At 40.3% G+C, this 15,196-nt stretch overlaps 1 protein-coding gene and 1 long non-coding RNA gene across 2 annotated transcripts in view; both read right to left on the minus strand.

Annotated features, from left to right (window-relative positions):
• The window catches only part of LOC118770164, a 59,049-nt gene that overhangs the window by 22,027 nt on the left and 21,826 nt on the right, over positions 1-15,196 (minus strand). The window lies entirely within an intron of this gene.
• Positions 9,293-13,086, minus strand: LOC118770163 (potassium voltage-gated channel subfamily A member 1). The gene is made up of 2 exons (XM_036517653.1): positions 12,035-13,086; positions 9,293-11,615 (listed from the first exon to the last, which is right to left on the minus strand). The coding sequence occupies exon 2, from the start codon at positions 11,410-11,412 to the stop codon at positions 9,934-9,936; it is 1,479 nt and encodes a 492-aa protein (XP_036373546.1). The 5' UTR covers positions 11,413-11,615; positions 12,035-13,086; the 3' UTR covers positions 9,293-9,933.

Below are 15,196 nucleotides of genomic sequence, written 5' to 3' on the forward strand. Positions count from 1 at the left end.
CACTGTTGCCATTATGACTGACAAGATGGTGATCAGTGGAAAATTTAGCTGTCCAAATAAGAAAGGAGGAATATAGTTTTAACATTAGAGAGAAAGAATTCACAAGGTGATCAGAGAAAATATAACATATAAAACAAAAAAAAAAAAATAAACAAGAGATCCATACAGTGAAACACTGGTGAAAGGAAGATTCACAAACAAATGATAGCAATGTGCTGTTGTTATAATAGTATTATATCATAAGTACCTAACTAGCTCCAGTTAGAAATATTTGCAGCATATGTTTTAAAAAGCTGTTAGAACATCACTGTTGCTATTGTTTTCTGTGCCTAATGAGATGCAAAAAAAATTGAAGGGAAAGTCTGTGCACAATGAATAAATATGGAAATCCCACGTCCCACAACCCACAATCCCTACACATATACACTCGGGTCACAGTAGGTGTGAAAATCACTCAAATAATGACTGTAGCAATGAAATATTATCACCAGAAACACTATCATCTACAGCCACATCACTGCAGCCCTTGCCTTTGGTTTGGAATCGTCACTTCAATCTCAAGCACAATAACGGGCTGTACACTCTCAGCTACTGAAAACAGTCCACACACCCATCTTCCCCCAACACACAAATGTACCTGCCTTTCAGACGGCCCTGCAGAGCTGATGACACATACGCTAACACACACACACACACTCACACACACACACACAGGTCAGGAGCAGTGGCCTAAGCTGTGAATCATAAGCATCTCCTACCCCAGTTTTAACTCCACTGAAGCATCTGCAGTTATGTTCTCCTACAAACCTGAGACGTTCATTACAGTGCAAAATGTAAGAGAGATTTTTCCATTACAAAAATCTGCAATCCATTCTGTTATGCATAATTATGTGCATGGAAATGACAATGATGGATATATGTGGTATAATTGGACTTCTGTTATATCATTACTTTATCTTCTGTACAAATTAGATTTCATATTTTAGTATATATTATTTTCATAACTCTTAGCTCTATAATGACATAATTATTGGTGACATACACATGTAGGAGACATCTGTTCCACTTGGATGGCTGAAGACATCACACATTATACTGGTTTATTGGGAATATGTTCCCACTTATTAAAGATACACCATTCCCATTGGTTGACTGAATGTCCAGTTAAGAGAACAGGCATGTGGTCATTTTTGATGAGGAGGGGTGTCAGCTCAGCAGGGTCTGTGGGAGGCCAGCATTGTGCTGGGCTGTGGTATCCCAAACACTGAGGCAGAGAAAGATCAGCTGTGGTGGACAGCATCCACAGCATGCTCGGTCAGATGCCATACTATTTTAATGCGCTATGCAGCACACCGTCTGGACTGTGAGCTGTATAGTTACAGCAGCCCTGGCAGGGAAACAAACCCAAATTGTTTTGACTCCTATTTAGCTGGTTTCATGAAAATGTGGTCTGTCAATCCATGCTGTACTTACTGGCAGAATAGTTTTGTTTTCTTCCTCAAACTACTATGGCTACAGTTTGGATGAGTAGGCTACACATTCTACATATGGAATAAAAAAAAAAAATGCGTGACATATCTGTGGAAATCACAATGATAAAACCATACTGCAGTCACTGACTGAAAAAAGCAAGCCATTATCTACACCACAGGCTTATATTTCTGTTAATCTGTGAAGAATTTCAAAAGGTTGGAATTTTAGCAATGCAAATCAAAATTGTTTAATGCCAAAGCAAAAGATTCATTCATGAGAACCGTTTCAATTTGATCTAATATCATTGCACTTTTTTGTTTGTTTCCTTGCAGTGTCAGCCAAAAAAATGATGGGGTTTGTAGTTTTGCCTGCAGCTTGTAGATGGGGTTTTGGCTGCAGCATGTACTTTGACATACTAATTTTAATTGCATTTTATGTCTAGTACATTCTGCTATTTTATTTGAGGTTTCAACGACACATGGAATTTGAAATACAGTATATTTATTGTGATATTGCTCGTCCTTGGCAAAGAGATGGCGGAAGAAGTGAGGGCCAGACCAAGGCCACGACACAGTCTCATTGCCAGGGATGGAACAAGGTTATAACATAGTGACTAATGCTTTTCAGCTACATTAGTAATCATGACTACATTTTAACTGCCCTGGAACAAGGTATCTGCACGAAACAAAGTCGGTTGGGGGTGTCCGCACTGCACTTGTTAGGTCAGAAGCCAACAGCCAACACCAGGGAGACAGTCAGGCTGTACAGTACTTAACCCTGGGGGAATAGTCATTCCCTCCCCTTGGCAGGGAACAGCGGTGATCAGGTCTTTTGTCTGTTGTTACTTGAATTCACTCAGTTTGTCCTCGCGGTGAGATTTGTGTCTGGGTGTGCAGATATTTAAGTCACACTTTAATAACCTGCAGCCAGACAATTGCTTTTTGCTTTGCGTCTGAGCTTTTGCTGCACTCTATTAGTGAAAGTCCATTCATCCTTACAGCATTTTAACTGAGCTGAATAGGAAGGCGCTGAAGAGAAAGAAGAAGGAGCCAGTGTGAGTAAAAATAGATACTTTTCACCTCATGAATGAATCTAAAAATATGCCATTTATAAAATATTACTAGAAGCTAAATTCAGATGATCCCCATGAATGCGTAAGAGGGAACTAAGGTAATTGCTTTGTATTCTCAGTTGATGCTTGTAAATTCTTACACTCGGATACGAAAGGGTCAGTTAATGCGCCTCTCTCCATACCTCAGAGATAATTTGATTCTGCAAATCACCATATCTAACCATATTTAATCACAGAGTTGCCATATACATAAAAAAAACTATTGAAGTAATCAGAACTGAGTTTGGACTTTGGAGATTTTCATGATTTCATTGTTTACAGCTACTCAAAACACCGTGTTTAATAACTAATGAGAAAGTGCTCCATGAGACTAGCTTGTGGGTGGAGTGAATCCATACAGCTGTATTTGCCAGGAAGACTGGGAAGTGGTGCCCCAATCTCCACACTGTTGGACAAGTTGGCCATACTATAGGATGAGTTGGCCTTACGTCCTCATTCAATATGGTTCCCTATTATGTAAATTTCATGGGGGAACCATTGATCATTACCCACAAATACACACAACTCGCCCACTCAGGTCAAAGAAGAGCAGACAGGAATCAGATCCTTAAAAATGCATTTAATCGGATGGTAAACTGAATATGACAAAATCATGATTTACCAAAAAAAAAACCAAAAAAAAACAATGAATACTTTTGCATAGATCACAGACTACGCCTTCACCAAACCAAAATCTGATAAATCTTACACACTAGCAGAATCTTGAATTTAAAAATGGCAGGGACTGACAAAGGCTTGGATTCAATTTAACCACGATGTGCTTTGTCCTGAATACGTTTTAAAGGATGTTACTTTTTTCAGTACCACCACAACAGTTATTGATTGCTAAAATGGTAATATTGTAAAAATAAGAGAAAAACTACGCACTGAACATTATGAAAATTATTTAAAGTTAGGGACAAACCACAATGCAGAGCTATTGAATCCTGGCCTTTTACAAACCCAGCATATCAGGTATTGCAATGATCAATGCTCTTTTACGATGCACTTGGTCATGTTGCTAGGGATTGGTATGTTCCCAGCAGGTTGGGTTGCCTTGATCGCATTTTCTGCCAAGACCTTTGGAGTCTGAACTGGAACATTGGCATCAATCCACCATATTAACTACAATGAAATCTGTGACAGAATCAATTAATATTGGGATACATACAAATCATGAATGCAATCAAATAATAATAATAACAATTATAAAAATAATAATGGGGAGTATTCTAATCTGGCTTTAATTGTTAGTGTCTGTTAGTTGGAAAAGAAACTGACAACCTATTCCTGATGATGAATTTTGGCTGGCTACTATCAGTATGCTTCACTATTACACCTATAATTGCAATTCTGTGTATAAGTCAATAGCAAATGCTGTTGACTTATATATTGATTGTGGGCAGCAGTGTAGCACAATGGTCATAACCGAAAGGTTGCCTGTTCGATTCCCCACAGGGGCACTGCTGCTGTACCCTTGGGCAAGGTACTTAACCCACAATCACCTCAGTAAGTATCCAGCTGTATAAATAGATAACATTGTAAAAACCTGTAATTTATGTAAGTCTGCTAATGCCAATAATGTAATGTAATATCGTGCAGTCTTCCATTGACCATGCAGTTCCATATTGAGAAGTGTGCTGTTTCCAAAGAGAAGTCTTTAAAATAACCTTAAATGATACAAGCAACTTTTGGTGGAGCATATTCAGGAATAACTGATCTTATACAAAGCAAAAAGCCTTTCGGATAACATCATCTATTCTTTTTCATATCATTAAAAAATGTACTGACATAATCTGGCTGCAAAAGTCATGGCTTTCAGGTTTCAAAAACAAAATAAAAATTTATGATGTTTCAAATAATGGCACATCTATTTTTCATCAGACAATAATTATGTTTCATTCAGTACTATTTAAATCAAGGAATTGAATTCTCATAAATCAAATGAGAAACAAATAATGAGGAAGTCTTCCACCTGTTACAGCTTCATTATGGAAGTCTTGAATACAGTGCACCCATTAAATCCTACTGGATATAATCACCTGAACTGAAAAGCATCACCCTATATTTATGAAAATGTTGTCAATTCTCAAGTAAGGTGTACCATGGTACTGAGGTAAAATGAAAGAATTACAAAACTTTTTAAAATTATTTCATGTCTAATGTAACCAACAAAAATCATAAGAATCATCCTAAAGATTGACATTTAAATAAAGGAAAACATTTTGAAATTTGCAATACGTTCCTGTTAACACATCTTTTATGATTTTGTCAACTTGCCTCAAGCTTGTACACACACGTACATATTGTATGCACACAGATTTAAAACATGAGCACAGAAATTTAATGTTCAATCATATATTGCAAAATATATGGACTATATTTATTTGTCAAAATATACAGCATGTGTTAAAAAATATCAGTTTATGCCACTTTCATATATGTAACTATGAATGTTATAAACCTCATTTTAAAATGTGTGGAATTATAAAATATACAATGTATACATTTCATATATATCTATATTCTTCCACATATATATGAAAGAAGCAATAATGTGTATTTGTAAAATATGCAGTATATTTTAACATAAAATATACTCCTTATATTTGGAATACAGCCATATCATACTTTTCCATAATTTCCATACATATTTCCCCTGCATATCAAGCAGGAACTAGCAAGGTACATGTATTCATTTCCAACAATGAAATCATTTCCAAGAATGAATTACTCCTCCGTCTGTGCTTTACCATTTTGTAAACTGGGTTCACATTTCTGGAGTCTGACAACATTTGCCTCATAGTATAAACTCAGCCACTAACCACTGCTGTACACAGTCAAAGAAAATACTTTGAAACATTCTCTAAAACTAAGCTTGGTCCCCTCAATAGGTGCTAAAAAAAGATATGTCACTCTAACTTTGGCCGGCTGTAGCCAACTGTACCCAACATCTCAACAAAGGCCAGTTTGACCTCAAGAGCCTTTGAAGTCGCATGATGCTGTTGTAAATGTTTGTATGGTAAATTTACCTTTTACTTCATTATCTTCTCCATAGGGTTAGGATTAAGCCATTTGAACAAAAGCAAAGTAACTTATTTTCTTTCATTTCTGCCTTCAGCTTTACTGTTGATAAAAACTTCATATGCATAGCACCATATAAAAATACAGTACTTTATGGAGCAGCTGTTACTTAAAGGGCCCCTAGAGTTCTTTTCCAAAATTAAGAAATGTAGGAAAAAGATGATTAAGAAAAAGTAGTAAATTGGATTTACCAAATATTTATGCATGAGCCTTGGAAAGGCCATCTATTTGGTGTTTTCTTGGTGCATTCAATCACTTTCTTTCCCTGCGTTTCATTTTCTGATACATAATTGGTTGTTTTAGGGATTTTTTTTTGATAAACAAATCTGAAATAAATGAAAGGTGAATTCTTAATATGCTATTCAGAGAAATACCCTAGGTGCTCTTTCATAAAATGCCCTAATAATGTTAAAGCTTGATGAACTGCTTCGCCATGTTTAAACAGCAGTAACACAGACCTTTATTTGGGTATGTCAAAGAACAGTTACAGTACTTTTTTGGAAAAGGAACACCTGACTGGTTAAGTCTATACACTCCAGGGGCACTAGGATTGGCAAACATACAGAGAGCAGAGCTCATTAGCTATGTTGTGCTATTAATTTTTGTATCATTTTCAAAGACATAAGCAATACAGAGGTTGGGTTTGTCATATTTGTTTGCATAGACTAGCTAAAGTTTCCAGACTGTGGCCACCGGATTAAAAACTATGTAAGTTAAGGATATTAAACCAAGAACAAAACATATCTCCTGCATCACCAATTCAGACAATATGGATATAAACCTCGATTGTCCTAAATTCTGTGCACATTTTTGCTTCCTGATTACTTAGAAATCAACACAGTTCTTGTATTTTTCTATTACCTTGACTCTTCAACTCCAGTACAAGTTGGTAAATGTCAGTATTAGATTACATTGATAAAGCATTTATCTTTTTGACTACAATATCTTTTTCCCAGAATGTACTGATTAATTTAGAAAATAAACAAATAAAAAACAATTAAGTAATATGGCTTTTGTTTATTTGGAAAAAGGGGTCTGTCTTTGAACATACTATTAATGTGAAAATTCACTTGTTATGCTTTCATGAGCTATTAATACACAATAAATACATTAAAAATAGATAAGAAGATAAAGGTTTTCATATGTCAAAGCCCCACGCACAACATCCAAGCACCTCTACCAGTCCACACACATTCATGCCCAAGTAGAGCCGTTGGTCAGATGTATTTCCTCCACAATGTATTCGCCAAGAAACCATGCTTATTCTACACTGTGGCCTATCTCCACTGCTCAACCCGTACTCCACTGTGGTTTAGAATTTGCAAGAGGAAATATCCATGCATCCAATGCACCACATCTGCAATAACTTTCGAGAAGACTCATCTCACGTCAAGCGGAGAACAAGAGGCTATCATGATGTTCAGAAAAACTTTTGAAGAAACCTACATCAAAATCAAGAATTACCCACTAGATGCCCTTACTCTCAGGTTGTACCCATGGTGCTTTTCCACCATCATACCGGACCATACTGTACCTTAACCCAAAACAAAGGTCCCTGGTGTGGGTTTCCATTTCCTGCTGAACCATACTGTACCTAGTTCTGAGAACTATTTAGTCCTTGGTCATGCCTAGGTACCCAGCGAGCCCAACGGTAACTGTTGGATGAGGTTAACAACGCTCTAGACCATTATTTGGTCACACACAATTGTTGCAGAATCATTACACACAAGCTCAGATTACCCTCCATTTTTAATATGTTCACTGTAAACTATAACAACCACTAGCTATCAGTCTACTCTTTGTCTAAAATTTAAATTATGGAAAGTTAGGACAGCATGGTTTCCACAACTTGGACTAATGAAGAAGTACAAGCCCTCCTCAGTGTATGCTAACAGGAGGGCAATTTGCGGGGGCTAGAGTCCGCTTTGAGTAATGAAACAGTATATGAAGAAATGGCTCAATATTTGTTTTTCCTCAGATGTGAAAATCAAAACAATGAAAAAAAAACTGTTTCTATGAAGACTGTACACCCAAAACTTTGCAGGTGTAGATTTATTTAATATGAAATAATTCCTGGCAGTTCCTCTTATTTTTTGATGTTCAGTAGTTTGAAGCAGTAAAAAAATGAATGTCCCTTGGATTCCAGACCTCCTCGGACAGACACTCAAAAGTCCACAGTTCACTCGCATTCGGTAATCCAAGTATGGATGGCTCCTGACTGGGCGTAGCTGCGGAGGAAGTCGGAGAGGAGCGGAGTTCTCACGCTAAGTGCTTCCACAACTCTTCCCGGGTATTCCAACGGTTCGACAGCGGTTAATTTGTAGTGGTTGAATATGACCACGGCATGACATGTGGCTGAACTTTGAAGCAAGTTAGCCTACGCATAGCGAATGGAAAAACGTGACCACACTGAGGTAGACAACCGAAAAAAAGGCTCGTTATGGAACGCGGTAAATAAAAAGAGCGATTGGCAATAATTCGACAATGGTGCATTTACTTCCCTCCCGTTCTTGTCGTCCGACTGGGTTATGTATTGAGGCCTATGTACAGTATTACTTGGAGAGTGGTTCCACGGCAGCCATTAGATTTGATTCAGACACTTTTTCTACATATTTGTTTAAACGTTGTGTTGTGAGCGGCAACCATGCATCACGCTTGTTTTCATCTGTGGCGCTAGGAATACACCGGAGTTTATATTCAGGACTGTTAATATACTGTATCTAAATGTTGTTTGCTAAGATACACGTGAATGTACTGTAGTGCAAAAGAAGAGCTCCGCTTCAGGTCTCCATTGTGTGATTCTGTTGTACAGGGAGGCACTTTCAACGATCCATTGGGTTACAGGGTCAAAGGCACTAGCAACTTATTTAATTTTGCCGTATTTTTTTCCTCTGCAAAATGTACTGAATAAATCATTGTTTTCTCAATATTTGGAAAATAATAAATGCTCTAAAATCTGTTGCAATATGGATGCATCATTTCTATAATAATGTTCATTTTTCTTCTTCACAGAAGGTCCATGCAGTGCACCTCTGAATTAATGCTCACCATACCGGGTGCTAAATGTATATATTTTTAGATTTTTTTTTCTTCGTCTTCTTCTTAGATTTCTTTTTTTATCTAGTGAAAAAAGTCTTTCCCTGTTTTGGGCTTTATATATAGAGTTATATTACGGACAAAGTCAGTACACAAAGCCGCCTTCATTTCCCAAACAATGGTCAGGAAAATCATTCAGTCGTTCAATAAGTCACTCATTACCGCAAGCTGCTTAATACTGACGACATGCATTAAATATACCAGGATACATAGTACCTTAGTCGATTAGACCATAATGCTGAGCATTTTTTTTGACATGCTAAGATCTCCAAAATTTACTGTTCCCTTAAGATTTAACATTCAGCACTTAAATGCTTTTGAATTATTAACAACTTAAATAATTGATACCTAGTGCACTTTTGGTGAAAGCAAATGAGAGATGGAAAAAAAAAACATAAAGTTGTGCTCAAACAACAACAACAAAATCCCTTTGTAATGAGGTAATGTCTCACGCATGCCAATATTTAAAAACGAAGAGCATCTGAACATGCTAACATTGAACTGTTTTTCTTTTTCGTCATTGTGCTGTCTAGCATGTAAAGGGCATGTCATTTTACAGGTTCCCGCGTAAAAAAAAATCTTAAATTACATCATCTGCGAAAAAATTAGCAGCACTGCAGATGTCTTCGAGACATATTATTTGCAGCAAGAGACCAGTCTTTATTTTCTTTTCTGGTAAGGTGCATTTGGCTGGTCAGTATATCTGGGGTTATGACGTCATCTGTCACAAACGAGCACGTTGATCGATAGCCGCAGACGCGTGCATTGCAGCAGAGCTGACAACTCAGAGACGCCTTTTCCAGGCTAAGCGCGACCTGCTGCAGTCCATGCAATACATATAATTTTTAAATAATAAAGTCGTCTGTTCTGACAAGCAATTCGTGTAAGTCCGGGGTTGTTGGGTTGTTGTACAAAGTCTTGTTTAACCACCTTAGTTAAACGATTGCACCAACAAGTACTTGGAAGGAACCTATTTGAAAATAAATTAAAATATTAATCTTTCACGCATTTGGAAAGCGTTTTCTTTTGTCTGTCTTTTGTTATCGCTGAGCTTAATAATCGCAATGCAATAACGCATTAACGAGATAAATAAAGCATTCAGATATGATTACAGAATATACAATAAGTGACGGTGTCACCTGAGTCCAGTGGCTGCTATAATTACGGTCCTAAACGTCAGTTAGCAGCTTGGTTTTGTTAACACAATTTTGGGTGGCTATGGTGCAGTTTCCAGTTCTGAGGTTTGCCTCTCTAAAATTGTCAATGCTGTTATTTATGTCCTCATCGATCTCCATGTATTCCGACTTGCTGACGGTAGACGAACTGCGGCGACTTGAATTGCTGTCAGACGCGATGTTCGGGGTGCTTACATTTAAAAGCTGCGCCTGTTCCTCCCCTTCGGTCTCTCTGTGGTAGAAGTAATTAAAGTTGGAGACGATGACAGGCACCGGAAGCGCAATCGTCAATACACCAGCAATCGCGCACAAGGAGCCCACGATCTTGCCCCCTATCGTCACGGGGAACATATCTCCGTAGCCTACGGTTGTCATGGATACCACTGCCCACCAGAACGCGTCCGGAATGCTGTTAAAGTGGGACCCGCTCTCTTCGGCTTCGGCGAAGTATACGGCGCTGGAGAACAAGATGACGCCGATGAACAGGAAGAAAATGAGAAGTCCCAGCTCACGCATACTGGCTTTGAGGGTCTGCCCCAATATCTGCAGCCCCTTCGAGTGTCTCGATAGCTTGAAGATTCTGAACACCCTGACCAGTCGGATTACCCTGAGGATAGCCAGAGAAGTCGCCTGCTCTCCCTTAACCTCTTTGTTGTCTTGGTCTTCCGCCAGCTCCGTACCCAATGTGATAAAATAGGGAATAATGGCCACTATATCGATAGTGTTCATCATATTTTTAAAGAAGGCCGCCTTACTGGGGCAGGCGAAAAACCGCACTATTAATTCAAACGAGAACCAAATGATACAGAGAGTCTCCACAATAAAGAAGGGGTCGGTCAAGATATTTGGTTTATAGTAGAAGGTACTGTTCCCTATGACTTGCAAATGACCCTCAGGGTCCTCTTTCAGTCCGGGCAAAGTCTCCAAACAAAATATGACAATGGAAATCAAAATGACCATGACAGATACTATAGCAATCCCTCTCGCGGGTCCCGAGCTTTCTGGGTGTTCAAACAAAAGCCAGATCTGGCGCTGAAATTCTTTTTCAGGTAAAGGGCGCTCCTCTTCCCTGATGAACCCTTCATCTTCCCGGAATTTTTCCATCGCCTCAACCCCAAGCTCGTAAAACTTGATCTCTTCCGAGAACATATCCAGAGGGACGTTGACCGGTCTTCTCAGCCTACCACCGGACTGGTAGTAGTAGAGGATGGCGTCGAAACTCGGGCGGTTTCTGTCGAAAAAGTATTCGTTTCTCAGGGGGTCAAAGTAACGCATCCTTTTCTTCGGGTTACCCAGCAGCGTCTCGGGGAACTGCGCAAGGGTTTTCAGTTGAGTCTCAAAGCGCAGCCCCGCTATGTTGATGACTACTCTCTCACAGCATTCGTGGTCGTCGTGGTCAGGGGGGTAAGTGTCCTGTGGGTGCCCCGGCAGAGTCGAGGTCTCGTCCATGTTGTCTCCAGCCACTACGGTCATCCCGGAGGTAGAATTCGGCGCGCTGCGGGGGTGCGGTTATCGGTTTAGCCAGGTTGAACAGGCATGCAGTCCCTGTCGTGGGTCTCTCTTCCAGTTCCTATCTTTCCATTAAAGTCTTTGTCTTGCGATAGAGGGAAACTTGTTTTGCCTCAGTGCGGTCCCCTTGTGTTTCTCGCAGACTCGACCATTGCCTTTCTATGCATCTGCAGCACGGTGAACACAGGAACACAGGAACAGAATGAGTGGACAAGTAGAGATCTTTGCAAGCTCAGCAGTTTCACCTCCTGATTTTTTATGATGTGGGCTGTAAAGTGGTCAGAACGCAAACTCTAAAGCTGGCAGATGCTGGGTACGCGAACTTACTACATAAGACGTATTTTTTCGCGTTTACAAGTCCGACAGCATCTAGTCCTGAGAGCCGTATTCATTTTACCGCATGCGGCATAATACAAGTTTCAGTCTAGTGCCCACCTACTCTCTTGACACAGAATCTCGCTTATACAATTCTACAGCTTCGGGCTACTACAGACTCTGCCACTTGGATATGACAGCAACACTATAATAATAGTAGGTATTATTATTAACAACAGTATTATTAGTAGGACTCCGTTACAGCGCTTACCTGTGGATGATCTTGGCAGGCAGTGTATAGGAATGCGTCCAGTCTGGGGCTTCAGTCAGTCGACGCTGTAACTTTACAGTCCCTGCTTTGTAATATGGCTATCACTTCCCAGCGCGCTGAATAGCCTATGTGCTTTCCTGATATATTAATAGACTATATTGTCCTCGCAAACATCCTTGGCGTTTTGGTTTCATTGGCTTCTTAACTGCGACAGCAGCAAACAAGTATCAAAAACGCTTAAATCGCGGAAGATTAAATTCCTTATACAGGCGATATAAAACCATGCTGGATGGAGAAAGGAAAGCGCAAACGACGGCGAGAGAAGGATGAAGGGGGGGAAAAAAACGACAACGCGAGGAGATCTGCTAAGGTCTGTTGACCCTAGCCAGGCTGCACTTCAGCGAGATGTGCTACGCAGCGAGAGACAATATGATGGCGCGATTGAGAGCGCTGCATATATTAAGGGGCAATAAGCGTACTCTTGCCATTACTCGACGTTGCCACATCAGCAGAAATTGGATGGCTTTTTTCCTCCCTATCTGACGCAGACAAGATACGGAAGTCTCAAGGTGCACTAGTATCCCTGCTTACTTACGGAGAACGAAGGGAGGACTCGGGGGGGAAGAACGAGGTAATCAATACGCGGAAGGAAAAATAACTCATTAACAGCGTTAAAGCATATGGCTGGATTTCGCATACACACGGGATGGGGTGGGGGGCAGAGGAGGAGGGATGAGAGAGTGGGAGAGAGGAGGGAGATTCGACGCAATGCAGACAGGCTGGACTACTACACGTTGCCACAAGTGCTCTCCACACCATAAAGACAAGAGAGCACGGCGCAGGCCAGTCCTCATGTAAGATCTGGTCAATTGTATTCATACCGCATTGGAACCTTAACCATTTATTGCGCCGCTTTGTGAGAACAAGATAAACCAGATCGGTCCAAATGAGTTGCAGTTGATGCGGGTAATATTTTAAAGTATTAATGTGGGGAGGGAGGCCGTCCCTTGAGTAACCGCAACACGAGAGTTTCAGAGTGACTGTGTAGCACAGCGACGTCTATTTAAAGGATCTGTTAGAGGACGAGGTGGTAACATTTTACAGGATGATTAATGAGTCTGTGATGACAGTGGGAGTTTTTGGTAGGCAGAGCCTTCGGAGTTGTACATTTGTGGAACGCTTGTAGCTGAAAAGTCTATCCGAGTCGTTTCAGTAAATTTCCAGCTATAGGCCTAAATGGATATGTAACACGGAAACTTTGTATGCCGATAATAATAATAATAATAATAATAATAATAATATAATATAATCTGTATACTTTAAGGTCTGTGGGTTTGTATGTGCCCTGTAAGTTCAAAGGCATAGACGTAGCAGGCATACGCCTGGACAGGCAGTTTTCATATCAGTCTGGTCTATTAAAGGTGGCACCTGTCCAATTTTAGCATTTTCCTAGGATATCAATTCATGTTAAATTGTATTAAGGTCAGGGATTATCTCACCTCTGGTTATTAAGTGTTCTGATATCATAAGCCTTTTAAAAGTAAGGGCTTTAAAATACAGCATTTGCATAAATAAATTATGGATATAAATATGACTCCCAAAGTAGTGGAGTGCCGAATCCCCCATTTGAGGAAAGAACATGAAAGGCTGTTAAACTACTGATAAGGACAGTCTTTAAAAATAAGAAAAAAAAATCATTTTGGGCCGGGTAAGCCCTGGTGTCTGTGAACATAAAACTCAGGATCTGACTGACGGACTCTGATCTGATTTCAGCAGGGAAATCATAAGTCTTTGACTTCACAATACAACTGCCGGGCTGCTGCGATCTGATAGGCCGTGGCATTCCTCCGATTCATTCTCATTGAGAGTGATGCGGTTGACTCTCCTATTTGCATTTATATCAGCCACTAGGGAGCTTCCCCACACTTCTGCAATATTAATTCAGGACGGATTTGAGGTTTCTGTAATGACTCCATGTTTGAGCGGATCAGATCGTGCCTAATAGCTGCGTTATAACCACTACTTGGCTGTCTTTCAGTGAATCTGACTGAAAGGAGGGGCAGCAGTGTAGGATAGTGGTTAAGGAGCAGGACTCGTAACCGAAAGGTTGCCGGTTCAATCCCCGCTGGGACACTGCTGCTGTACCCTTGGGCAAGGTACTTAACCCACAGTTAAGTACCTTGGGGGGGGAATGAAAAGATTTCAGCACCATGGACAGCATCTGTCTCAGCTGTCTTTAGCTTGACCCTGGCATAGAGATTCAGAACTGTGGACTGATGAAGCCCCTCCCTCTCTACTGCAGAGGGAAACACATATACACATAAACATAGAGGATGCATATCTGGGAAACAGCATGAGACAAAGAAAAGAAAACCTGGAAGGGGGAGAAAGAGGGGGTACTGGGAGTGACAGTCAATAAGCCCCTTTTGTCAACTATTTCATATGTTTTCCCCTACCTCCTCCCCCCTCACACACACACACACACACACACCTATCCCCCCGGCACAACCATTCAACTATACACCATGCGCATACAGATATTCTCCTCTGATGGTGACAGTCATTTTTCAAGGAGCCAGACGTTAATGTTACGGGGTAGTACATTCTTGAGGGGAGCCTGTGTGAAATAGACCTGAGGACTGCCCTTTTACCTTCATAAGGTGCTTTAATGAGGAGTGCTAACCTGATGTTGGTCATACTCATAGCTGTGGCTTCAGAATGAAGGGCAATAGTCTGAGCTGTTTGCTGCAGTAATCCATCGCTGCTGTGCAATGAAATGCATTCTGAGATTCATTGCAGTGCCATTAATAACTGTGACAAAACAATGGGGCATGATTATGATGTAGTGATCAGGGCATTCTGCTCTGATCCTTGGGGTTTTCATGCGTTTAAATCTCATGTGGGTACACTATTGTTGAAACCTTAAGTAAGGTCCCTCCCGGCACCTGCTGTGGTGCAAATGTGTTTTTTAACTGGGTTTAAGAATGTCTAAGGGGTGGCTGAGGGAGGTAGGCTCATATATAGAGGCAGAAGATTTGAATATTGGGTGGGAAGCTACTTACATGAATTGCCTCAGTGAGTATGCAGCTGTACAGATAGACGCTAAAATGAAACCTATTTGAATCGGCCTAGATAAGAGTGTAAATAATCTAAAGGATCTAC

This window comes from Megalops cyprinoides, chromosome 23, assembly GCF_013368585.1.
Source record: "Megalops cyprinoides isolate fMegCyp1 chromosome 23, fMegCyp1.pri, whole genome shotgun sequence".
NCBI classification, from domain to species: domain Eukaryota; kingdom Metazoa; phylum Chordata; class Actinopteri; order Elopiformes; family Megalopidae; genus Megalops; species Megalops cyprinoides.

Bases quoted from the DNA above. Each gene is read 5' to 3' on its own strand.
- LOC118770163 (XM_036517653.1), bottom strand. From the start codon at position 11,412: ATGACCGTAGTGGCTGGAGACAACATGGACGAGACCTCGACTCTGCCG.